This window comes from Macaca nemestrina, chromosome 10 (assembly GCF_043159975.1).
Source record: "Macaca nemestrina isolate mMacNem1 chromosome 10, mMacNem.hap1, whole genome shotgun sequence".
In the NCBI taxonomy this organism is placed as follows: Eukaryota; Metazoa; Chordata; class Mammalia; order Primates; family Cercopithecidae; genus Macaca; species Macaca nemestrina.
Genome location: NC_092134.1, coordinates 62,549,762 through 62,575,269, shown reverse-complemented (window position 1 = coordinate 62,575,269; position 25,508 = coordinate 62,549,762). Strand labels below are relative to the sequence as shown.

The window sequence follows — 25,508 nt, the reverse complement described above, 5'->3', positions numbered from 1 at the left end:
TTAGAAATATACTTCAGTAAAAAAGAAGCCACCATTCAGTTAGACAGATTTTGCATGGTTCTGATTTTTTTCCTAAAGAAATAAGTTTTCCATAAATACTATAAAAGACCCTTTGGGAACTCAAAGAAGCAGGGATTTCCAGAAATTATACCCTGGGATGTAATGAGGCTAGTATTAAAACTATTGTTTAGTTGTTCTATCATTCTATTGGTAATGGTAACAAGAGATAACCAGAATATTAATCTCCAGTTAAAAGTGTCAACAGTAATAACACTAAACCCCACTGATAAACATTACAGCTTTCCCAAAATATGACAACCAAGGTTAATTAGGATAATCTCCAAAATGTAACATATGCTATATACAAAGCTGGTTTTATAGAATTCAGTTTCTGTGCCTCAGTTATGTTCCAACAATATATGCACATGTATGTATATATTTGTATGTACACATATTGTTTTGTTTTGTATCCTGACACCAAATAACCAATTTGACAAAAATATTTATCCTTAAACCAGCCATTTTGTTATAAAAAGTTTTCTTTACAAAAATCAGAGTTTCTATAAGATGACAATAATTAATTTTGCCAAAATTATAAACGAACATGGACCCAAAAAACACTTGGATAAACTTATCATTAAAAGAATACTTCCAAGGCTAGTCCCAATGCAGTGGTGTTTACAACTAATTGATCACAAGCAGCTGCAGATTTCTTTGTTCCTTCTCCACTCCTAATCCTTCAATTGACTAGCCTTAAAGAAAACTAAAAAAAAAAAAAAAAAAAGTAACACGTCCTTCCAGGACTGGTTTTTCTACGATCCAGTCTATGCACTGGCTACTAAGATGTGAAAACATAATTCTACCAGGAAGTGTTGACATTCTTTAATATTATTTAAACTCTCCACATATTTGACCAGTGGTGTGTCCAATACATCTATAATAAAAATAAAAGACCAATAGCAAAGTAGTTGTTCTATTTTTATAGTACTCGCTTTCATTTCCTCTATTCTGAATCTAAGGAATGATTTTAATCACCCTGTAAAGTTTCCTTACATGTTTTTTTCACATTTCTCAAAATATTCTATTAGAAAAAGCAGCTCCTCCTTCCACTCTCAGCCCAGCATAAATACTCTGCATATCCCTTACTTCTTTTCCCTGTTTATCCATTGAAAGTTGAGCTGAACAGTGTAAAACTCTATTTCGGAGTCACAGAATTGACAGCCGTTTCAGGAAAAATCCATTGTCTGCTATATGCTGGTGGTAAAATTGCAATGAAAGGGGTTCATGTTTCCTGATTTTTGCCCAGCTTTAATATTTTTCATTTGATAAATATCTATTACAGAGTGGAACATAATACAATTAAAACAGTACCTTGGGACAATGTGACTAGACATAAGTCATGAAGAAAGAATGAGTATTAAGACCTCCGGCCTCGGACTCTGCTGGAAGAAGTGAAATGTGTGCCAGCTGAGGTACAGCAATCAGATGTCCCCCAGTTTCTCAAGTACTGAGTCAAAGGATACTGGGAGAGGTTGACAGGAGTGAATGCTACTATATATTAAATGTTATACAGCCGTTAAGAGAGGACTATCAAACTACACCCTCTGGGGAAAGGCAGACGGGAGAAAAATGCTCATATGGCTAGAAAGCTAAGACTGCAGAAATCACAGGAATTCGGTTCCGTATGCACTCACTGAATAATGAAATAGTACATTTAGAAATTAATTTTATACGTCATTCATTGTTATACAAAAAGCTAAAATACAATTGTTTTCAAATCATTATAAAGATTAGAAACTATCTCCATTGTTTTCATAGCAGAGTTCTCCAGATGACTTAAAAACTGGGCTCCAATTTTAAGACAAAGGAAAAAAAGTGTCTGTTTTAAGAATAGTTCTCATAGCAGATTAGGAATTATACTAAAACACAGCAAAATGAACATTAGAACACATAAATATTAAAGTCTCACCATAGTAATGATACTACAGAGATATAAATGCTCATATATTAAGGGAAGCGGAAAGTGGGTGTATTAGTCTATTCTCACGCGGTTAATAAAGCCATACCAGAGACTGGGTAATTTATAAAGAAAAAGAAGTGTAATTGACTCACAGTTCAGCATGGCTGGGAAGGCCTCAGAAAACTTACAATCATGGCAGAAGGAGAAGCAAGCACATCCTTTTTCACGTGGCAGCAGGCGAGAGAACGAGTGCTCAGCGAAGGGGAAGTCCCTTATAAAACCATCAGATCTCGTGAGAACTAACTCACTACCACAAGAACGGGATAGGGGAAACCGCCCATGTTTCAATTTTCTCCACCTGGTCCCTCCCACAACAGGTGGGGATTGTGAGAACTACAATTCAAGATGAGATTTGGGCGAGGACACAGCCAAACCATATCAATGCGGAAAAAGGTCTGTAGTCGGCCACTTGAAGAGATCCCTGTCCGGGTCTCTCTTGCCTGAATTTAGGGATTTGAGGGGCACTTGGTAGACCCTTTCAACAGTGCTATTCCATCTTGTTCTAGCTCCTTCATCCACCATTTGAAATTAATGGCACTGGGCTAAGGTTGGGCTTTCTAATGATTCTTTGAAAAATGAAAATTGAGGAAGGGCCATATAATTAACAGCTGTTCTTATCTGAAGTAGATCAGTGTGGCACATCCTTTCTGAGAAGAGATCTCTCCTGGAATAGGAAGCAGGAACTACCCAGTTTAGCTGAGGTGGAGAAGAAAGAGAAAATTGGAGATTGAAGCTCAGATTAGAAACATAGCTCCCAAGGGTAAACTTCAAGACATGAAGGGCTGGTGGAGGGAGGATGTGAGGGCGCTGCCAGCAGTGAGAGCTGATGCTGCATGGGGAGGTATTGGGCACCAGAGGCATAAGACAGGCCTGGACTGGCAGGAATTGATCCTGCGCCCACTGGGAATTTGCTGCAGACTCAGCAAAACTTAACCCAAGGGGAGACAGGACACCTGATTCCCTAATTGCATGTGTAAGAACTCTGATTTCACAAAGTGCATGCCCTCCCCTACCACACACACATCAAAGATATGTGGACAGGATTTTCAAATTGGAGTGTGCAAATTGTGCACAGGCATGAAGAATCACTTTCCAGATCCTCAACTTTTATATATGTATTTTTCTAAAATTTATCTGCTTAGGAATGTACCTATAGTCAGGGACACATTTCATGCTGGCACTCCTTTCCGGAACAAAGCTTTTCACCAAATTTTACAAAAGAAGGGTACACCTTTCACTTAATCTGAACTGAATCCCTCAATCAGGGTAGAAAAACTTCTTCGAGTCTCCACTCAAAGGAACAAAACAAAATATTAGTATAAGCAAAGCCTCTTTTAATCAGGGCCCCCTTCACATAAACTCATTGTAGGACTTCAAACTTTCCCTGTCTAATACACATTTCTCTAAGACGGAAAGTCAGCATTAGAAGTGGAGTGTTTTGGCCTTTGTTAGATGTTGTCGTTTCATATAGTCTGTAGAGTAGGGTAGCAGGAGTGATGATACCGCGTGTCCTACCCAATCCCTGAGACTGACAGATACTTTGTCAGAAGAAACGTTGTCCATGGTGGCAGTGACTCTGGTGGTTAGAGGTTTTCTCTTATATACTAGTTTTGAAAGCAGCATTTAGTTTCTTCAACATGAACTTGCTAATTATGAGCATTTAAAAATTTATAAGATGAAGGTTACTAGTATTTTAAAATTTGGGATATGCTTATTTGATTTTCATAGCATGCACTCTTCACAAATGAAGGTTTTAGAGTGATTTTTTAAAAAATAGGCCAATAGTCAATGTGTACCATTTTTCTTTTTATATTTTCTGTTCATTGGTCTTATATTCCAGCTATAGGAAATACAGGACCAATGAATGTTTTCACATGTTAATATGATAACTCCTACAACTACTAATATTGAATATATTCAGTGTTCCAGGTTCCATGCTGCAGGGCCTTATACATTAGCTTTTTAAATGGCAGAAGATGGGATTCAGACTAAGGTAGTCAGATCCTAGAGCCCAAACTTTTTTTGTTTGTTTGTTTTTATTGTACTACATGAGTTAATATTTTTGTTGTTTCCGAAGTACAAGCATGCCATTTCAAAACATTTTTCAATCTCCATCCTAAAAGGTAAGACAGTTATCTTACAAAAGTACCTTGGGTAGAATTTAGCACATCACAGGGATTTAGGAAATATTCATTTGTGATCTCCTTCCTGTCTTAAAAGGAAATCTATTTGTCTATTCCATATGAAATCCAATGCTTGTCTTGAGAGGAAGACTTTTTATTATATTTTTATAGCTTCAGTTAATGCTCAGATTTAGGAGTTACAAATAACATGATAAAATTTATAATTTAAGCACTCTAAATATCAGACATTCCCAGTTTGAGGAAATAAATCAAAAGTAACCAATGAATGCCTGATGGGAAATCCTGATGCTGTAGAGATACAGAGGTGCCCGGCAATGCCAAGAGCCATGCCCAAATGCCCAAGGGGACCAGGCTTGTAAGGACTCATGAGAATTGCCCTAGTGAGCTTCTCAAATGTCATGGGATTTTCAGAGGCACTGAAACAGCTGCCAGATGTGTCTCTGGATTTGCACAGAGAAGGGAAGCATCATGAAAAAGTTTCTATAACTGAATTCTGAGTTTTCTCGTGAACTACGGGTCTCCAAGGGAGTCAATCTGGAGCTATAAATAATAGGTCATGTGAGGTAAAATCAGCAGAGAGAAGAGTCCTGAAAAAGCAGGGTCAGCTGAGTAGCCTGGGTTTTAGGGGAGTGGTGAGTAGTTCCATGAATAGGTTGTGGCTGCATGTGACCTTTCCCATTATGTTCTTCCCATATCCATGCTCCTCCTTCTATCCCTTTACATTCAAACAGCCCTGTCTTGGCTGGTATCTGCAGAACCACAGGCAGCCTTCCACATGCACCTGCAGCCCAATAGCCTAGAAGTTCCATGGGCTACAAACGGTAAGTAGGAGAGTATCAGTTGGTCAGTAGAGCAGAAGGATGGCCAGACGAGTAGACAACAGATGGGAAGCCTAGAGACCTATGAGCAACATCCCTGGTCCATGCTTGAACTTTCCACCCTCTGTGGGTCCCTAGAGGGACTAATTAGGAAGATGTATCCTAGGACAAGTCTAGACCACCTGCTAAGCAAGGCAGTGCAGTAGGAACTAGACATTTCAGATTTATGATGTTTATGTAAATGTTACACATTTTCAGTCACAATCAGGCATATCCAAGAGAAATTTGTATTTCACATTAATTTAAGTAGAACTTGCTGAAGACATGATGCTAGAATTCATGTTTAGATAAAACTTTTAGGAAAGGCATTGGGAGAGATATCTGCAGGGAGGTAGATGTTTCAGAGCCTCATAGTTCACTATAAACCTGCACATATGGTCAGGCTCCTGCCTATAGCATACAGATGAAAACTATCAAGAAAAGGCTCAACTGAAAATAAAAACACTCAGAACCCAGAGCCTATCTAGGTGTGTATGCTTACTCAGTATTGGCATAAACATAAGAAGAACAAGAAATTCCTCCAAGGTACAAGTTAACCATTTATTATCTCCTTAGTCTAATCACATAATGCCTAACACCTCTATGACACTCACTAAGACTGCAGGTTTGGATATATTATCCCACTTAACTTTCAACTACTATGGAATTCTGCTAAAAAGTTATCTAGAAACATGACATTTCCACTTGTTTAAATTTTCTCTTTTCTTCTGTTTAAGCTACTTTATTTTCTTCAGGGAGAATTTTAAAAATACTACCTTGAGTCAAGAAGACAAAGAAAGTAAATTGCTTATGATTTGAAAGCCATACCTTTACATTCACGGATTGATGGTCTTTCAACCTAACTCACTATGATATTATGTTTGATCATTTTTCCCAGGTAAGTGAAAGTCACCCAGTGATGAACTGATTCTGTGCACTTATTGCTTCCTTTTCTCTCCAGTATGCCTCAGGAATTGGATCATTAGTACAGTAAAATAGCTGTAGTCTTGCTCTGTACATAGTGTTGTACAGGCCAGTGAATCACTGTGAGATGCTTTTACTCTGTGCTCATTTAGTGCTCCTTTCCAAAGAATAGTAGTTTAGAACTGCCTGAGGTCAGTCTTCTCATTTAAGTCAGAAAATGGACATTGCTTTAGATCTGAAAAAAAAAGGAAATAAAAAATAAAATAGAAATAGGAAAAAATAATTCACGTCCCCAGTGAACTTGGCATTTGCTTCAGTGCAACTAGACATAGATCTAGACTGCTGCATAATATAAACAGTTTTGCTTTGCCATTGGTCCATGTGGCTGCAATTTTAATGGACATTAACATCTTAATATATTAAAGTCAAATGAGATTTGATTATGAGGAAAGTTTATGCAGTCATTTTGAATAAAAATGATTTAAATGGAAAGCGCTAATGTTCACAATATAAATTTGCTAATTGTCTTTCTGTGGCAAATATCATTACTATAATAGGCACTTATAGTTACATTATATGGTACAGAAACATTAGAAAATTTGATCTTAAAATAATATTTTAGCATTACATCTTTCTTTTTCAAAACTACTAACATCCTTCATGTTGGGAAACATCAATGCTACTCTAAATGTGTCAGCATTTGTAAATGCCTTGAAGATGAAAAATGCACTCATGGGCCAAGTAGAATCTTTCAAATCCCCTTTTAAAGGAAAAATGGCTTTCACTAGCTTTTGAATTTGACTCACAGAACAACTTGTAAGATTTAACAATAAACTTACCATAAAATATAACATCCATGTTATCTCTAATACTAATGGCAATGAATGGGCTTTTGATTTTTGATCTGATCATCTCACATAAAGTGATTTTTAAATAATTCACAAAATAGTCTCCATTCCTCAGGTGTAAGAATGTCTTCTACAAGAAAAAATGTGTGGGATCCAAAAACTTTATGATTCCATAAAGACCATATACACATAAAATGAGAGAGAAAAATGTATACAACCACTCAAATATTCAGACATGTTGTATGATGATTTGGTTTTTATTTCAGAGAGAAAAGGAGGGTTGAATTATTTTTGGTCTTGATTTGTTGAAGCCACTGTCTCACACTCCCACCTGGTTTTGGATGTGTAAATGTCTTATATTTGCTCTAGGTAGATAATAACCAATCAGTAATCAGGGTTAGGAGTTCCGGGTCCATTCTTTAGTGGACAACTATCATGCTATGTTGCTTATCTAACTCTCTGAGCTCTTTAAATTAAAAAAAAATTAATCTCATTCTATTCTTAAGTAGTACTGGAAAATCATGCAAGAATGTCTACATCTAGAAAGAGTTCAGCACACAAGTACACTACAAATAACATCATGCCCATGGGACACAAACTTATCCTATGGACTATATTTAAATAGAAATTTTTCTGTCCCATCTCCATTTCCTTGTTGTCAATAAGTGTAAATTGCATTAAGAGAAGAGTAGTAAAGTCAATTATCTTCTTTATGGTCATGAAGACGACATATAATCTCTTGGTCAATGTAAATTAATTTATCATAATTCATTTTACCAAATATATTTAATATACGTAATCATTAATTGAATACTTACTGATGCCATATTAGGTAACCAGCATAGTTCTAGGGAATAAGTATATAGAAATAAAGCTGCAATTGTGTTATTGTTCTCAAAAAACTTCAGTATACAGGTTAAGTACATTGACAGAGGAATATACAGGTTTGAAAAGGGAAATGTAGGAGAGCTACTTGAATGAGGTGAGGCATTCAAGAAAAGAAGATTCTCGAAGTGGGCTATGCCTGATCAATATTTGAAGTTGGAGAAAGAGTCATGTAAAAAAGGAAGCAGAGTATTGGTATTTCAGAGAAGTAGAACAGTACGTGAAATGATTCAAGACATGGAAAACTAAAGGAAATTTTGTCTTGGTTTGACATTAGTGTGCAAAGGAGGGCATGATGAAAAGACCTCATCACAAAAGACTTTGCCTTGAGTTTGGAGTTTATTCTAAAAGAAAAGGAGATAGCTGTATTGAAGAATTTTATGGAGAAAGAATATGATCAGGTATGCTTTTAAGAGTTTCACCTCTTACATTATTATGAAGAATTTGATAGGAGGTCTACACAAGATATTATGTGAGAAATAAGGATCTGTCCCAAGGCAGTGACCTGAACATGGAGAGTAGAGAAGACCTTATGAGAAGAGTTGGTAACCTTTAAGATGAAAGTAGCAAAGGGAGGATCTAGGTTGAATTATTCATTTCAGACCTGGGTCATTGTAAGGAATCCTGGTGTTACTCACAATATTAGGGAATGTTTCTAAGAGTAATTGTGATGAGAAGTGTTGAGTAAAAACAGTTGAATATAAGACTATTGTGGGGTCAGGCACTGTGGCTCACACCTGTAATCCCAGCGCTCTCTGAGGTTGAGGCAGGAGGATTGCTTGAGCCCAGGAGGTTGAGGCTGCAGGGAACCATGATTGCAACGCTGCACTCAAGCTTGGGCGACAGAGTGAGGCCCTGTCTCTAACAACAATAACAACAACAATAACAACAAAAAGATTACTATGGAATATACAATGACTTCTAGGTAATTTTAAATATAGAACCAGAGTTCAGGAGAGATAACTGAGATGGAAATGTGGATTTTGGAATCTTTGACATGCATATCTGAGTATAATTATCCAGGGAGATTGTATACAGAGAAAAATAACAAAAAATCAATGAGAAGATGTAGAGAGCACTGACCATTAAATAATACACAGCAGAAGACCTAGAAGTACAAACTGAGAAATGGCTGGAGAGATAAGAGGGAAGCTAGGGAGTAATGACTGTCTGTGGAAGTCAAGTGAGGAAAAATTTTAAAATTTGGAAAGGGGTCAAAATAGATGAGTACTATGGAAATGCATTGATAATGAGAATGTACATTATAGTGACCTATTTAATTATGTTCAACCATAGGATGATAGGATGAGGACTGAAGTTGATAGAGAAGTAGGTGAGAAATAAAGAAGAAAAGGCTGAATGTGCATAATGCATCCCAGAATTTTTACAAGGTGTTAGGCAGGATGTGATTTTCAATGGAATATGCGAGGTGCTATTCTATTGGAGGTGCTAGAAATACGTCATTTCAAATATACATGTTCCTATGTCTCTTAAGTACCTAAGAAGCAAATCGGTTTTTTCCAGTGCATTAGACTCTCTGTTTGTAAATTTGCTGATCCCTGTAGTCATTCCTACATGTACAAGGCATTTCACTGAGAAGTCAAAATGTAGCCAACAGCAAAGCATTTAGGCTGCACAACATCTGGCAATCAGTTTGAAAGACTTTTTTCACTCAGTTGATTAGTAGCTCTGGTCTAACACAAACCCATCCTTTATTGCCCTTCAGTTCACAATGACAGCAAAATCTGTTAGAGATAGTATGTTTTGGGGGCATGTGAGGCAACATGAGTTTTGGACAAATGAGCTCCATTTAAGTCCATTCTGGAAGTGGCTAAGTTGACTATGTGTGTTTTTTCTGGGTGTTAAGAATATATTAAATGCAAAAAGAAGAGACCAGAAATAGCACTTATCATTATTTATTTAACATATTTATTTAATCTTTAGAAAGATTTTATGTCAGGAACTGCCCCCAGGTACTAAGTAGCCCAGGATCTCCAATACATGTAACAATAAACAAAACAGGCAAAAATATGGGCCCTAAACGGGCTTACATTTTAATACAGAGAGGGGAAACTACAATAAACAAAAGTAAAATAATTGTATGTTAATTGTATGTTAACTGGGGAAAAATAGTTAATAAGCAGGGAAAGGGTGCTAGAATTTTTATCTGGGCGATGGGGGGAAGGGAAGATGAAATATGAAATAGGATAACCCCACTAAGAAGGTAATATTTAATTAAAGACCTAAAATTATTGTGGGATTAAGTTATAGAGATACCTGGAGAAAGAAAAAAGCAAAAGAGTATGAAAGGGTGAGTGCCTGCCATCTTCTAGAAACAGAAGGATAAACATGGCTGGAGAGAGATTTAAAAAAGAAGAAAGTAGTGAGAGATAATATCATAGAAATAATGTGAAGAGAGACTCTAGACCATTGTAAGGTCTACATTGAGTGATTTTCAATAGGAAAAACAAATTCTAGAGTTCTAAGGAACATCTTAAAATCTTAAAATATATCATTTACCTGTTAGTCTATCCTTTCTTTTGAGGGTGGTACTTCTGCAAATCACCTCCCAGATCTTCTTGGCACCATCATAGAATACCTTTCTTCTCAGAGACTAGAGAAATTGACTATGCACTTCTCTGAGAGTGAAGAGATAGTTTCAGGAGATACACTGAAGGCAGTCTTTGTGCCATTCAAAAAGGCTGATAGTGAGAGCAACACGGAAATTTGAAAGAACCTTTTCCAGAACTCAAAGAGAAATCTATGGATTGAAATCAGTTTCTGTATTTTGTTAGCAAAACATTCCCTAGGAAAAAGAAAGCTTTCACATGAGAATTTTTGATATATCTCAAAAATGTACTCTTTTGCAACTAAAATACAACCCTATAAATAATATCTCCTCAAACGGAATATGCTTCTTTGGACAAAGAAAGAGGAGAAATGCTGAAGAAAATAAGCTCTGTGGATCTTCCACATAATATTCTTTTACCATTCGTATTATTGTGATGGCTTTTAATTGCCTTCTTGAATATTCCTGAAGTGGTATTTTCAACTGGAGTTTATATATCAAACTGGTTCACAGAAAGAGTAAAGAATAAGGACAGTTAGGTAAAAAGTATTTCGTACCACTAACTTAATCAATGGTGGCTTCACCTATTGTAGAACCAGTGTATAATTTTATACAGTATGCAGCCACGGGTCTGGAAACCTGGGCTTTTATCCTGACTATGCTATTAACTAACATTTTAATACTCTAGATCTTCATTTTCTCACCTGTAAAATAAGCAGTTGAATGGACAATAACCACAGCTTCCTTGTTAGGTGATCTATAAAAATCGGCTGCCATGGGTAGAGTTGTGTCCAGCTTCTCTAACAAGAACCAAGCTTAGTAATCCTTTAGTGTTAATTTACCCAGAGATGCCACTTACACAGCACTGTACCCACTCCTCATTTTTCTCCCACAGCTATTATAGACCACATACTTCTCCCTAGCCAGAATTCAGTGTCAAAATCTTCTTTTTTCCCCTGACAGTGTCTTAGGCAACCATAACCAAAATAATGGGAGATGGCACTCAAGTTGCAAGCAATTTGCTACTTATCATTAGGGGCATGGTTATATTGAAGGCAACAGTTCCTAGTATAGCTAAAAAGAACACTTACATCCCATCAACCCTTTCCTCCCATCTCTAAAGCATTGTAAGATGTCATCAGTTCCACCAGCATAAAGCAGTTGCTGATACCTTGGGCATAACCAAAATGGATCAATTAGCTTTACAATTAAAGAGACGTAAATGTATAGAATTCATTTCCCTTCTTTATGAAGTCGGCCTCTGTCCTGAGAGAAAAGTCTTCCACAAAAGTAACAAACTCACACCTTCAACAAGTAGAGATACTAGTGATTTCTTGATCTTTGTCATCCTGTCCACTTATTTTGTTAATCTCCAAATGTATAGAAGCTTAGACCAAGGAGCTATGTTTGTTTCAGTTCTGATGAAAAGCCCTAACAATGTCATTAGATAACTGTGATAAATTTTAATCTGATGACAGCTTGTGACCCACAAATTGCTGTTTAAAATTAAAATGCATTTAAAATAAAACTGGCAAGAGAACTATAATATTAAACTTGCAATCTGTTGTGATAAAACACCAATATATTTCACCATATTAAATATGAATACAATGAATATTCAGCATCTTGCAATTGAAATATAAAAATGCCCTTAAATGCATTGTCTTATTAAATTAAAATTGGTTGATTAATCTTACTTTTTATCTTTGTTTTGCAGTTAAAAAGTTGAAGTAGAGATGGATTGGATTGGCTTTGGTAATACACCCTTTGGCAGAGCTCCAGGTATAATCTAGGGCTACAAGCTTTTAGGTTTCTCATTTGATGAGCAAAAGTCCTCTATTTTTCTCATCCCAAATATTCATCTACAGTAAATTAAGACATGTTTTTCACATGCTTAAGTTTATTTATAACTTTTAAGATATAATTACTCAAGGTGTATTAAATGTTATCTTTAAACTCTTTTATCTGTTAGTTTTGAAAAAAATGACTACGCTGCTATTGTTGGCAGACCAACTAAATCATTGCTAACTTAGTAAGAATTGAGATTTTTCTGTAATGAATGTTTGTATCAGTCTATTATTAAGCAATACTATAAATAAAACTCAACCCAATGTGTATGTTTTTGTCCCATATTTCAGCATGGAAGAATTGTATGTGGTAATGAAAGAACTCACTACAGCTGTTTGCAAATAATTTAATAATCAAGTCATAGCTATTTTCTGGTTTTCAAAATGTACCAAAGAACTATTGAAAACCCCACAATATAACATCATAATTATAACAATTAACATGTGTATTTAATAATAGCTTTAATAACCCTATGCATTATATGCTCAAAAGATTCATGATACATTTAAATAATAGCATTAGCTGGAATAAGAAAGAACCATATTTCACTCCCACTATTGTACACAGAGAATAAAATTCACCCACTCTTTTAAAAAAGATACCGCAAGGATTGTAATTTCAAACAATTATTTTTACTCATTACCCCTAGAACATAGTATACGCTCAGCAAATGTTGGTTGAAGGAATGAATGGATATGTGTGATTGGATGAGAAGCACACTCAGGGAAAATGCCTAGTCTCTGGTTGTTACAGGACTGCTGCATGGACAACTGCTGTCACAGTAGGGTTTCTAAAATATCTCTGCCACATTTTATTTCGGTTCATGTGTATGTGACAATGATAAGGAATTCAGCCCAGCAAGTCCTCTGCATAAAACAGAGGTGCTATGTATCCAAAAAGCAGGGACACCACATATAATATCTCTCAGGTACTTCCCCAGGTTTGCTTCCACACGATACTTGATATTGATTCTGGTGCCTCAAATCTATTTATATTTGGGAGCAGTCTCACTGTTACTCTTGGTTACACCTTATCAAATCTGTCCTAGGGACAGTGCCTATCCCAGGGTTTGAACTGTAATTTTTATTTTTATTTATTTTTTAGTGCCAGCGGACGCTAGCCATGGTGCTGAAAGAGACAAGAGGATTCTATTTGAAACCTTTCCTTCCTCTTATTGGTTTAGAAAATTCGAGTGACAAGAGCAGGGGCCAAAGGAGCCTGGAGCAGCATCACTAATGTGAACCATGTATTTCGATCTTTTGGGCGGAGATGTGGTCCATCAGGTTACAGCCAATGCCTTCCTATGGGCGCTCGCTAGACCAAGAGACCTTAAGAATGTAGCCGCTGCAGTAGAAAAGCTTACATCCAGCAGAATGTCTTGTCCCTCTCCTGAAAAACTGACAGTTAAGTGCATAGCCTAGAAACAAGAGCAGGGAATCTAGACGGAGGGGAGGCGAAGGGGGGAGCAAACCTGCATTCATATTGAAAATGTTCACTAGTTTCGTGTAAGGTAAAGAAAAATCAAGATCTAATTTTAGCTTAAGTTTTCGGCCTCAGTTTTCCAACAGGTGCACGACTCCCTCACCCCTTTCCCGTCAGGTACTGTCCTGCTTTACCTTTTTAGAAAGGCTTTCTTCGCAAGGCAAGCTTTTCCTAGAGTCCTTAAGCATGTGCAGTTGCCCATCTCATGCACAGCTCCGGCTCTACGCCTGGCAACCCCTTACCTGCAGTGTGAAGATTAAGGAGCAGGCACAGCGCAGGGAAGCCGACTGCTCTCCACATAGTGTTTGCATTGAGAGGTGGAGGAGAAACTCCACCACGACCCCTCTTCAGGTAAAGTACTATTAGAAAGAGCCACCGCCAAGGGTCTTCTAGTCTCCGGGATTCGTTCGCAGGTCCTCGGCTGGGGTTTGCAGAGCAGTCAGTCTGTGGCGCCGACACAAACCAGCACCGGCTTCAACCTCCCTAAGAGAGGGAGAGAGGAAGAGTAGGAGGTTGCGGGCAAGGGGAACAGAAGCGCTCAGAGGCGGCAAATGCCTGGCCTTCTGGACGCCCAGAAGCCAAGGCGGAGACGGCAGGGTGGACTCCGCGCCAGCCCAGCAGCCCAGCAGCAGCGCCGCGGCTACTGAGCATGCCCAGCGCCGGCCCTCACGAGGCACGGGAGTTTCAAAGTGAAATTCCGCTTCTCCGGGTCTTAGCGGCGGCTTGGAGCAGAGTAGGCTCCATCGCTGGGGTGGTGGTGGTGAGGGGTGGGGGAAGGGGGAAGTGCGGGGGAGGCGCTTGCTGTGGTTACTAGGGACCCAGCGTCCATCAAAAATCCAAGGGTGGGGTGTAGCTGGGTGAGAGTAGATGGGGGTATGACCAGAGAAGCCAGAGGGGGGAGCTGATGACAGCGTCAACCATGCCACCCACCCTACTCTTTCCCCAAATCTTGATTTACAAGTGGACCGAGCTCACTGCCTAGAATTGGCGTTTGCAGATTGACCAGCTTCCCAGGACTCGCCTACAGGAATAGAGGTGTCTTCCACTACTGAGCATTCTGGCTGCTTGGGGAAAGCGTTCCCAAGGCAGCTTGCTTGGTGTAAGCGTAACCATATATCTCGCGAGCGCCTTCGTCCTTCCTACAGCTTCCCCCTCTTTGCTTCTCTTTCCACTCTTTCCAGCTCAATCCCTGTATTTAAACTTTCTTCTGACTCAAGTCCTCACAGTGTGACAGAAAGAAGTGAGACGATACTTTTAGACTAGTAGAATATATCCATGTGATTGAAGCAAAAGAAGGCACCTTTTTGTTTCATGGAGGTAATTATCTTTAGTTTCCCTTTTACTCTTTATGGTGAAAGATAATAGATCACTTCAGTGCCCGGGCTCATCCGGCCAGCTCTGTGGGTCTAGGGAGGCTACCACAGTCTGCCTAATGTAGATGGTTTTTTATCCCCCCATCTAAGTCTTTGGAGTGTGGAAAGCGTTATTAGTCATGGCTAATTGCCGCTAGTCAAGTCAAGAAGGCCCTCAGCTAGACTTCTCTCTTTTAACTATCCCAGGGCCACTGCCCTTTTTGCCTCTGTGTCTTCATGGATGTTGTTGCGTCTTTCCTATTTTCCTCCACTTGCACCACTACCACACTAGAGTTTTCGAAGGTGTAATGTTGGTTTCACTTTTCCAGAAAGCCCTAACTCTAACTAACTCTAGATTACAGTGATCTTTCTCTTCCATAACACTTGTTTAGCAGTGCCTCATGTTATTCTTTCAGACAGTTCATTTATCTGTGGTTTGCTTTACAGCACATTGAAGGCTCCATAAGAACTGCTGAATTTTGGATTCCATTAAATTGAATAAAGTTGTCCTAGCCAAATAATTGGGGCTAACGAGTGCTCATCGAGTTGAGCTGCACATCTCATTCAGTGCTTTCTTTCTCCATCCTCTGTGAATTGAGACAACTAATGGGAAATAGGCTATCCACCAGAGCTTAAATTAGGTGGGACCTTGCAAGATCAGAAAGCCCAGACGGTACCATTTATATCTTTTATGATTTATGTCAGCTTCAGCTCTGAGAGCAAGGCCAGGAAGCACTCCAACAAGTGGAAGAGGGAGACAATGAGATGTATTTTTAATAACTTGACAGGCCTTCTCTGCTGAAAATAGAGACATATGCAGTCCCTCTCTAGCAAGTGCTGTACCCCCTACTCCCCCATGCGTGTGGCACACTCCATTTCTGTGGCACACTCCATTTCTGTGGCACTATCATTTCACCCCAAACCACTCTAAGCTGCAACCTCTTCTCCTATTCCTGATTCACTGTCCTCCATTTTACTTTTCTACTTACATATCACTTTCTAACAAACCAAAATAATTACTTATAAAATCCATTGTTTAGTATCTATTTCCTTACTCCCCCAAAAATGGAATTTGAACTCCAACGGTGAAGAACTTTGATGATTTTATTCACTGAACATTCCCAACTCCCTAGAACAATGCCTCATGCAAAATAGATACTCAAAAATGAATGAAAATAATAGTTGATAAAGTTCAATACTGACAATTAACTCTGAAATTCTTACTGAATCAAACTTTGAGATAATTTATTTAGCAGTCTGTAAAGCTTAGAAGAGTAACTCTTCTCGTCTAACATCTGGTACTAGAACTGCTGCAGGGCTGGAGGTTAGGGAAAAATAATTGTATCCCACTTACAATAGGTCTATTATTCTTATTTTCTTGTTTCCTAAAATAACTAACTATTAAACTTACATAGGTCTCCAAGAATAAAATGTACTTACTTATGGTAATGAAACGATGCTGCAGTAATGTTCTGAACCCCTTCCTTTTCCACAGATAATTCCAACATTTATTGGTGGGGCATTTACAATTTCCATTATTATAATTGACTATGACTTTGCCAAAAAGCATCCTGCTGGCAATGTATTTTGCCCGGGGCTACAGGTAGCTGAATTATTAAACTATGCATGAAAATTCCTTTAGCAGCAAAATTTTCCAATTTCCAATTTGGCCGGATATATCATTAGAATAGTTCAGCATGGTAAAAATAACCCTGAGTGGACTGTAATTTTGGTGACTAGACATTCATTATTAATTTACTTAAAAATGATAAAGTAACAAAAAAGGTCATATGCCTATGTGAGTCAATCTAATATCATACTTGTAATGGCTTCAATTCACTTTTTCACTAATTGGCTAATTCACTCATTGCTGTTCATGAAGCCAAACAGCAATGAGTGAATTAGCCAATTAATGAAAAAGTCAACCACTTAACTCATTCAGAAATATTCTGAGTCAACAGGTGCTGTTTTTCCTTAACTGTGATCTAATACTAGAGTAAAGGTGACTTGGTGTTTTGGAATAAAAGCTTCGTTAAAATACTGCATCAGGGTTTTTAAAAGTTAGTTGTAATTCAAAGAAGCATGGAAATTACTATGAGAGAACCATAAAAATTAGTAGTGGCCTACAGAGCTATGTCAGAAAAGAATTGTTTACATTTGACAAGATAAATTAAAAATATCATATGGACTTTTCCTCCACATAAGATGCATCATTTCTTTTCCTTATGAGGTGAGTCTTGGAGAAAATTTACACAAGAAAGAAGCCTTTCAGAGCCTGCCCTCAAAATAGATTTGATCATTATGAGCATCCATATTTACTTCTCTATAAGTGGGTGAAAATTATTCATGTCAGCCATCTTTCCTTAAGACATTTTAAATTGAGAAATCAGATCCATTGATTGCAAGGATCTCCTACTTAACTTATTTAGGTTACTATTATTTAAGTATAATTATGGCTAACATTGTGCTTCCTGTGTGCCAGGCTCTATTCTAAGCATTTAGATGTCCTATTTAAACATTATCATATTTCTACAAGAGGGTACTATAATGATCTCATTTTAGAGATAAGACAGTTGAGGCATGGAGAAGTAACTTGCCCAAAATCAAGTAGTAAGTAATCAGTTAAAAAGTAAATTGATAGAATTAAGATGTACCTCTGATAATTTGATACCAAACTACTATATTACACTACCTCTAATAACACACACACATGCACACACATGCACACACACACTCAGCTGTAGGTGGCTCACTAGAACTAGATGATTAGATCAGGGCTGGGCAGGAGATACCTGACCCCACAGTAAAGCTCTGTGGTGAGGAACACTCATAGGAGATTATCGCCAGGAGAATGAGAGACACGCTTGTGGTAGTCGACTCTGGGCCCTACCATCTAGTGAACAAAGACAGCAATTAAAATCATGCTTAGAGGAACTGTGTTAGAAAGATGCTTCAGAGGGAATGGAGAATAATGAAGGAAATGATTTCTTCTTTGGAGGGTGGGAGCAGAGGAGGGGATGGGCAGCAGGCAAGAAACTGGTGGGCAACAGGAAATCAACTGAGTCTGGCTGGATAAGTAGGTTCTGACTGCTCTACATAAAGAGAAAGGCCATGGAATTGTGTGAGCCAGTGGCAGAGATATAAAGCAACAAAATGGATTCAAGGAACTTCTGAACATGTAAGGGAACAATAGGTAACAGTGATCAACACCTCATTAAGATTTGTTCTGTGCTTGCCCTTTCCCATCTTTTATGCCGTCACTTTATCAATCCCAAAGTCTATATCCTGTTGTCTGAGAGCTATCTTTTATAAGAGGAGAAAAGAAGAAAAATAATTTCTTTTTACAAAGTAAATAATTGATTTGAATTAAGCTATGGTCATAGTGGAATGGCTCAGGTTGAAAAGGAATGAATTGGAAATTCACAGATGAAAATATCATGTTCAGGTATATAAATTTACCATTCTTTTTTTAGTATTTTTCCAACCGTAACAAGAAGAACGATCTACCCTTTTGCATAAGCATACAGTGAAGAAAACAATGAAGTAGCAAGGGGGCAATAAGAATAGGGGAAGAAAAGCACTATAATTCCAAAAATACATATTATCACATTGAACTCTCACAAGAGTTCTGTGAAGTATTTTTTTTTTTTTTTTTTGGTAATAGAGGAGAAAACTGAAGCTCAATGAAGCTAGTAATTTGCCTATAGTCATCCAGTTGGTAAGTGGTGAAGTTGGGATTAGAACTCAGTAGGGTGACCCCAGCACTATGCTGTTACCGGCTGTATTGTACAACATCTCTGCTTAATGACAGAACTTATTTTAATACTTAAATTGAAAACAGTGTTCTTATCCCAAGACACAGACTTCAAGATGGATAACAATATTACATTTTATAACTTAACACAATTGCACTTTTGTTACATTTTTCCACTTAAAGCATTTGATACACACACACAAAGGCAGCAATATGTATCCTAAGGGAAAAAATTAGGTACCTAAAACAAGGCAGATAAACTTTTCTGTGCATATGTGAATTATGCTGTTGTAGTAAAACACAAAATACCAAAAGCAGAAAGGCTATAGATACCTATAGATTCTGCTATTGGTTCATCATTAAAATTTTATTCAAAATGGAGAACAAAGTTTCCTTGGAGCTAGTCCTTGGCACCAATGTATTATATTGTCATCTATTCTGGCACTGCAAAGGTCAGATTCATCTAAGATGTCAGTAATAGATTTATTTACAAACCTCTGACTGTCCTGCATTAGCTCTCTGTTTATCCCAAGACACTAATCAGGCTACACTTATACCATCCATCATCCTGAGCAGTACACAGATGTGACAGCCCTCTGTTATGGCTTAGACTATGTACTTTGAGCATTCAAATACATTTTCTGCAATCCTTGGCCATTCTTTTAGATTTCCTTGAATGAGGCCACTTGGGAACAACTTATTCACACAATAGCCTGGGACACTAAGAATATCCTGGGATTTTAACTATGGGTTGATTAGATCATTTAATCTTGCTCTCATTTCTGTACCTTATTTTCTCACATAACTACAAGATGATTTAAAAGAACATCACCCAAATATAGGCCTTAATGCCTCCCTCACTGACTCTTCATTCTTTAAAACTAAAAGTTTAAGGCTGAGCGCAGTAGCTCACACCTGTAATCCCAGCATTTTGGGAGTCCGAGGTGGGCGGATTACCTGAGGTTATGAGTCCAAAACTTGGCCTGACCTGGCCAACATGGTGAAATCCTGTATCTATGAAAATTCAAAAATTAGCCGGGCATGATGGTGGATGCCTGTAATCCCAGCTACTTGGGAGGCTGAGATGGGAGAATCCGTTGAACCCAGGAGGCGGAGGTTGCAGTGAGCCGAGATAGCACCATTACATTCCAGCCTGGGCAACAGAGCAAGACTCCATCTCAAAATAATAAATAAACAAACAAATAAATAAATAAATAAAAGTTTAAACGTTTTAAAAATACTTATTTCTTTCCCTCATTCTTGCTCCTGGATGTCTATAATCGAGAATGGGGTTGTTTATTAGTATATAGTTTGGGGTTGCAAAGCATTTCAGAAGGAATTTTTTTTTTCTTGTTAGACACCTGCACCTCTATAACATGAAGAGTTAGAGGAAATCTTACTAAAAATGTCCATTGACTATAACACAACCCCTAATACACCCAGACAATGAAGCAGTTGTTTATGGTCTTAAATTCAACTCATTCATCAGAAACCATATGTGATAGGGAAACACTGGTGCCTATGTTCAGTGAAGTCAAGTCATTTGAAGTCACATTACGGTAGGATGTACTATATCGCATATGTTCCAAAAACAGTGGAATTATCTGCTGACATTTCATTGATATGTTGTTTGATTTCAAATAATTAAACTATATATTGAGTACCTACGATGCACCAGGAAGTGTATTAAGTACTTGGGATATATTGTTGAACAAAATAGACAAACATTTTTGCTTTAGCTTAAATTGTAAGTGAAATAAATGTACCTTTAATAGTAAATATAAGAAATAAGTAAATTATATAGTATCATGGAAATTGTTGACTGCGATGAGAAACACAAAAAGTAGATCAAAGTAAGGGAGATTAGGCAGTTGGGGGTGGGGTAGTGGGAAGAATATGAGTGCAAGGAGTTTGCAGAATTAAGTAGGGTCTTTAAGTAGAGAAAGTGAGCATTGAGCAAGGACTTGGAAGTTGAAATTAGCTGAGCAGATACCTGGTTAAAGAACTTCCCAGACAGAGGGAATAGCTACAGCAAAGACTCTCAAGATTCCATAGATATTTTAAGCAATCTGAAAAAAAACCCCACAGTATCAGAAATAATTTTCAGCATGTCTGTAAATATATAAAATATATAAAGAGAAATCCAGTTGGCAAATTGCCAAATTAGTTTAAATTAATATTTTTACACCAGAGGTTTTCATTGATTCATGTTTCACTGATTTCAAATACAACTGTGAGACAGCAAAACTGTTAACAAGATTCAGAAATTGGGACTATCCAAAGCCAACTAATGTACCAACTAAGAAATCTGCTCTTTATTCCATGTTTTTTGGTGTAAAATAAACACCTTATTGATTTTGAAATGTGGGTGCATTTTTTGATATTTTATTCACTTTGAGTAACAAAGGAAAACTTTGTGAACTGCCCTTATACTAAAACCACTAGCAAAAAGTCAAGCAAACATAATATGAATGAGAAACATAAGTAGGAAATGAGACTGGGTGCGGTGGCTCACACCTGTAATCCCAGCACTTTGGGAGGTCGAGGCGGATGGATCACCTGAGGTCCGGAGTTTGAGACCAGGCTAGCCAACAGGGTGAAACTGTCTCTACTAAAAATACAAAAATTAGCCAGGTGTGGTGGCATGTGCCTATAATCCCAGCTACCTAGGAGACTGAGGCAGGAGAATCGCTTGAATCTGGGAGGCAGAGGTTGCAGTGAGCTGAGATCATACCACTGCACTCCAGCCTTGGTGACAGAGTGAGACTCTGTCTTTAAAAAAAAAAAAGAAAGAAAAGAAAAGAAAGAAAGAAATATAAGCAGGAAAAGAATGAGAAAAATGCCCTAGCAAGCATTTTTGTTTTCTCGGCCTCCTGTGTGGCAAATAACTTCAGAATATTTGGTTAGTTATTGTCCAAATTCTGGAGGAAAATGGTTTGACAAATTCCTTGTTTTTTAGGATGGCTTAAGCAAATCATTTTGATACTTTATTATTTTTGGATGAAATAGAAGGTAGCTTCATTTTATTTTTAAATAAAATTTCTTTTTTATTCAATTTAATGTGATAGGTGCCCATCAAAATACTACTTTACTGTTAATACAAATAGAAAATATAAACCATTTCTCTTACAAAGGTGTCATTTGGAACCTCTAATCTTGGAAGTACTTTACTTTAGGAAAGATATCTACCCTCAAATTTGACTTCCAAACTTAAACTAAAATCATATATTAGGTTTATATCATAGAGATTAGAAAATGAACTCCCTTCAAAACCAAATTCAGCTCCAAAACTGGAAATAAAATGAAATTTTATTTGAATCAGTCACAAACATAATATATAGAAGCCCAATTTTACCTCACTATTTCTAGAAAGTAGGCAAAAACGAGGATATTTCTGAAGTTTTCCTTCATCTAAATTAATTCTCTTCAGAATGAAATTGAACATTGTAAATTACAGAATTTTGTCATTTTGTGTCTACTGCACAATAGACAATAGAGAAAAAACAGAATAGAATGTGATCTGTGGATTCTACCAACTGGTGATAAATACAGTTAACACTTTGGCGTAGCTGGTTTTCTTCTACCCTCATCTTGGGAATGTGTGTGTCTTTGCATGCATGTATCTATAATTATTGTTAGTTTTAACATTATTTTTACATCATTGGGATCATGCTATGAATTTGGAAACTATTTATTTACTTAATAATACTGTGAGATAATTCCATGTCATTAAAGTTTGTTCACAATCATATTTTTAATTGTTGCAGAGCATCGTGCCATAGCATTATATCATTGGCTTCTTATTTTTTTGAGCTCTTCCTCAATTCAGATGAATTGCTTCAGGAGAGCAAGGAAAGACATTCAGATAATGCTCACTTACCGTACTACATAATCAAAATTATTATTTATTTATTTATTTATTTATTTATTTATTTATTTGAGACGGAGTCTCGCTCTGTCGCCCAGGCTGGAGTGCAGTGGCGCGATCTCGGCTCACTGCAAGCTCCGCCTCCCGGGTTCACGCCATTCTCCTGCCTCAGCCTCCCGAGTAGCTGGGACTACAGGCGCCCACAACCGCGCCTGGCTAATTTTTTGTATTTTTAGTAGAGACGGGGTTTCACCGTGGTCTCGATCTCCTGACCTTGTGATCCGCCCGCCTCGGCCTCCCAAAGTGCTGGGATTACAGGCGTGAGCCACCGCGCCCGGCCTTACATATTTATAATATATTTCCAACATGGCAGTTCTAATCTGGCTCTGGTGAAACCATCGCCCCATTAAAAGAAATTATCTAAAGTGTCAAAGGCAGGCATCAGGAAGGGAACATCAGGGATTCTGAGTCATACCTCAATCCCCAGCAAATTAAGGATAATCTAAATGTGTGCCTTCCAATCACGAACCTGTCTATTTTAAGAATGACGGCTAAAAGCAGGGTTTGAATAAGGAGTCTTCATTTGTCTTTTTCATGATCCCTGGATAACTCAATTGACTAACACTGATATAATTACAACAGATACCATTGTGTAAAAAGTACTATAATATGAATTGTATAAACAAGAGTTAAAAGTAATTGTGCTATTTCTTTTATGTTTAGAATTTTTTTTCTTTGCTTCTCATCTTTTTAAAAATATTTTTTATTTCTCTAGGTTTTTGGGGAACAGGTGGTATTTGGTTACGTAAGTTCTTTAGTGGTGATTTTTGAGATTTTGGTGCATCCATCACCCAAGCAGTATACACTGAACCCTATTTGTAGTCTTTTACCTTCACCTCTTCCTACCCTTTCCCAGTGAGTCACCGAAGTCCATTATGTCATTCTGATGTCTTTGCATCCCCATACCTTAGCTTCTGCATATGAATGAGAAATACTATGTTTGGTTTTCCATTCCTGAGTTACTTCACTTAGAATAATAGTCTCCAATACCATCCAGGTTGCCACAAATGCCATTAATTCATTTCTTTTTATGGTTGAGTAGATACTGGGTATCTACCAGTAGTGGGAAATCTATCTATCTATATATATGATATATATGAGGGAATTTCCTTTTTATATCTTTTGACTATTTTCACTGTTTTCATTTTTCTAGTTAGTTTTTGGAAGTTACATATTCTAGAATTTAGAAACTAAACTTTTAATTTCTATTTATATTGCTAAAATCTTCTGTCATTGTACTTTTTGTTTTATTATGTGGTTTGATTAACAGTTCTTAATTTTTTAAAAAATTTATTGACTTTTCGGCTATATATGATCTCTTTGTATCATTTCTTTAGTGGTTGTCCTAGGGAGTGAAATATGCATACCTCTTTCACAGTCTACTTAGAATTACTATTTTGTTACTTTAGGTAAAATGTAGATGACTTACCATTACATCCATATATATATATAATTGATATATATATATAATTGATAGATACATATATAGAGAGAGATATATATATCACAGTTTCTTTATTCACTTGTTGATTGATGGGCATTTCGGTTGGTTCCACATTTTTGCAATGGTGAATTGTGCTGCTATAAACATGCATGTGCAAATACCTTTTTTGTATAATGGCTTTTCCTCTGGATAGATACCCAATAGTGGGATTGCTGGATCATTTTATTCAAATTTAAAAACAAACAAGAAACCCTAATGATACAGCTACCCTCTCACCCCTATTCTCTTACCATCTGAATGTAACAACTATTATGATTTTGTAGTTTATCATTCCTAATCATATCTTTAAATTTTATTGTGGGTATCCATAAACAATATGCAGTACTTTTTTAATTTTAAAATTTACTAACTAGAATTATGTTCCATAAAACTCAATTGTTTCTACTTTTGTCGCTATTACAAATGGTATTTTTTATTTTAATACATTTTTGCATGTTTTCCAAGCATATTTTACATAGTTTGTCTAAGATACACACTTAAAAGCTAAATTGTTTCCTCATGGGCTATAACTATCATTACCTTAAACACAAACCTCTACATTGCCCTATATAGTCTCAGTACCAGTTTGTATTCTAAACAATGTAGAAGAGTACCATATAGCTTTACCCGCTTATAAATATTAAGACTTTCTAATTACTTTGCAAACTTAATGCATATAAAATGATATCTTATTTTTAAAATGTCTCTTTATGGGGGCTAGTAATTAAAGCATGTTTATAAATGTTAAATAGATATTAGCATTTCCTATTCTGTAAAATTCCTTTTTATATCTTTTGCCTATTTTCACTGTTTTGTTTTCGCTTTTCTAGTTAGTTTTTGGAAGTTATATATTCTAGAATTTAGATACCAAACTTTTAATTTCCATTTATGTTGCTAAAATCTTCTGTCATTGTATTTTTTGTTTTATTATGTGTTTTGATTAATAGTTCTTAATTTTTCTTTTTTTCTTTTTTCTTCTTTTTTTTGAGACGGAGTCTTGCTCTGTCACCCAGGCTGGAGTGCAATGGTGCGCTCTCAGCTCACTGCAGCCTCTGCTTACCGGGTTCAAGCAATTCTCCTTCCTCAGCCTCCTGAGTAGCTGGGATTACAGGCGCCTGCCACCACGACCAGCTAATTTTTGTATTTTTAGTAGGGATGGGATTTCGCCATATTGGTCAGACTGGTCTCGAACTCCTGACCTCGTGATCTGCCCGCCTTAGCCTCCCAAAGTGCTGGGATTACAGGCATGAGCCACCATGCCTGGCCAATAGTCCATAATTTTAATATAGTAATATTTGTTAATCATTCATCTCTATAGAGTTTTTTCAGTTTTGTTGATCTTTTTTAAAAACAGGATTTGGTTTTATTGATTTTTCTCTACTCTGTTTTTTTTAAAATTTCAAATATTCCTGCT

The 25,508-nt window shown here is 37.0% G+C and overlaps 1 protein-coding gene across 2 annotated transcripts in view; it reads right to left on the bottom strand.

The window, feature by feature from the left end:
- The window catches only part of LOC105473380 (protein tyrosine phosphatase receptor type R), a 273,852-nt gene extending 259,582 nt beyond the window's left edge, over positions 1 to 14,270 (bottom strand). Inside the window, exon 1 of one of the 2 annotated variants that reach the window (XM_071071446.1) lies at positions 13,820 to 14,270. In XM_071071446.1, the coding sequence (XP_070927547.1) occupies positions 13,820 to 13,877 (58 nt within the window). In that variant the 5' untranslated portion in view covers positions 13,878 to 14,270. The remainder of the gene's footprint in view (positions 1 to 13,819) is intronic. The other variant, XM_011727166.2, reaches the window with a different exon arrangement.
- Between the last annotated feature and the right edge of the window lie 11,238 nt (positions 14,271 to 25,508).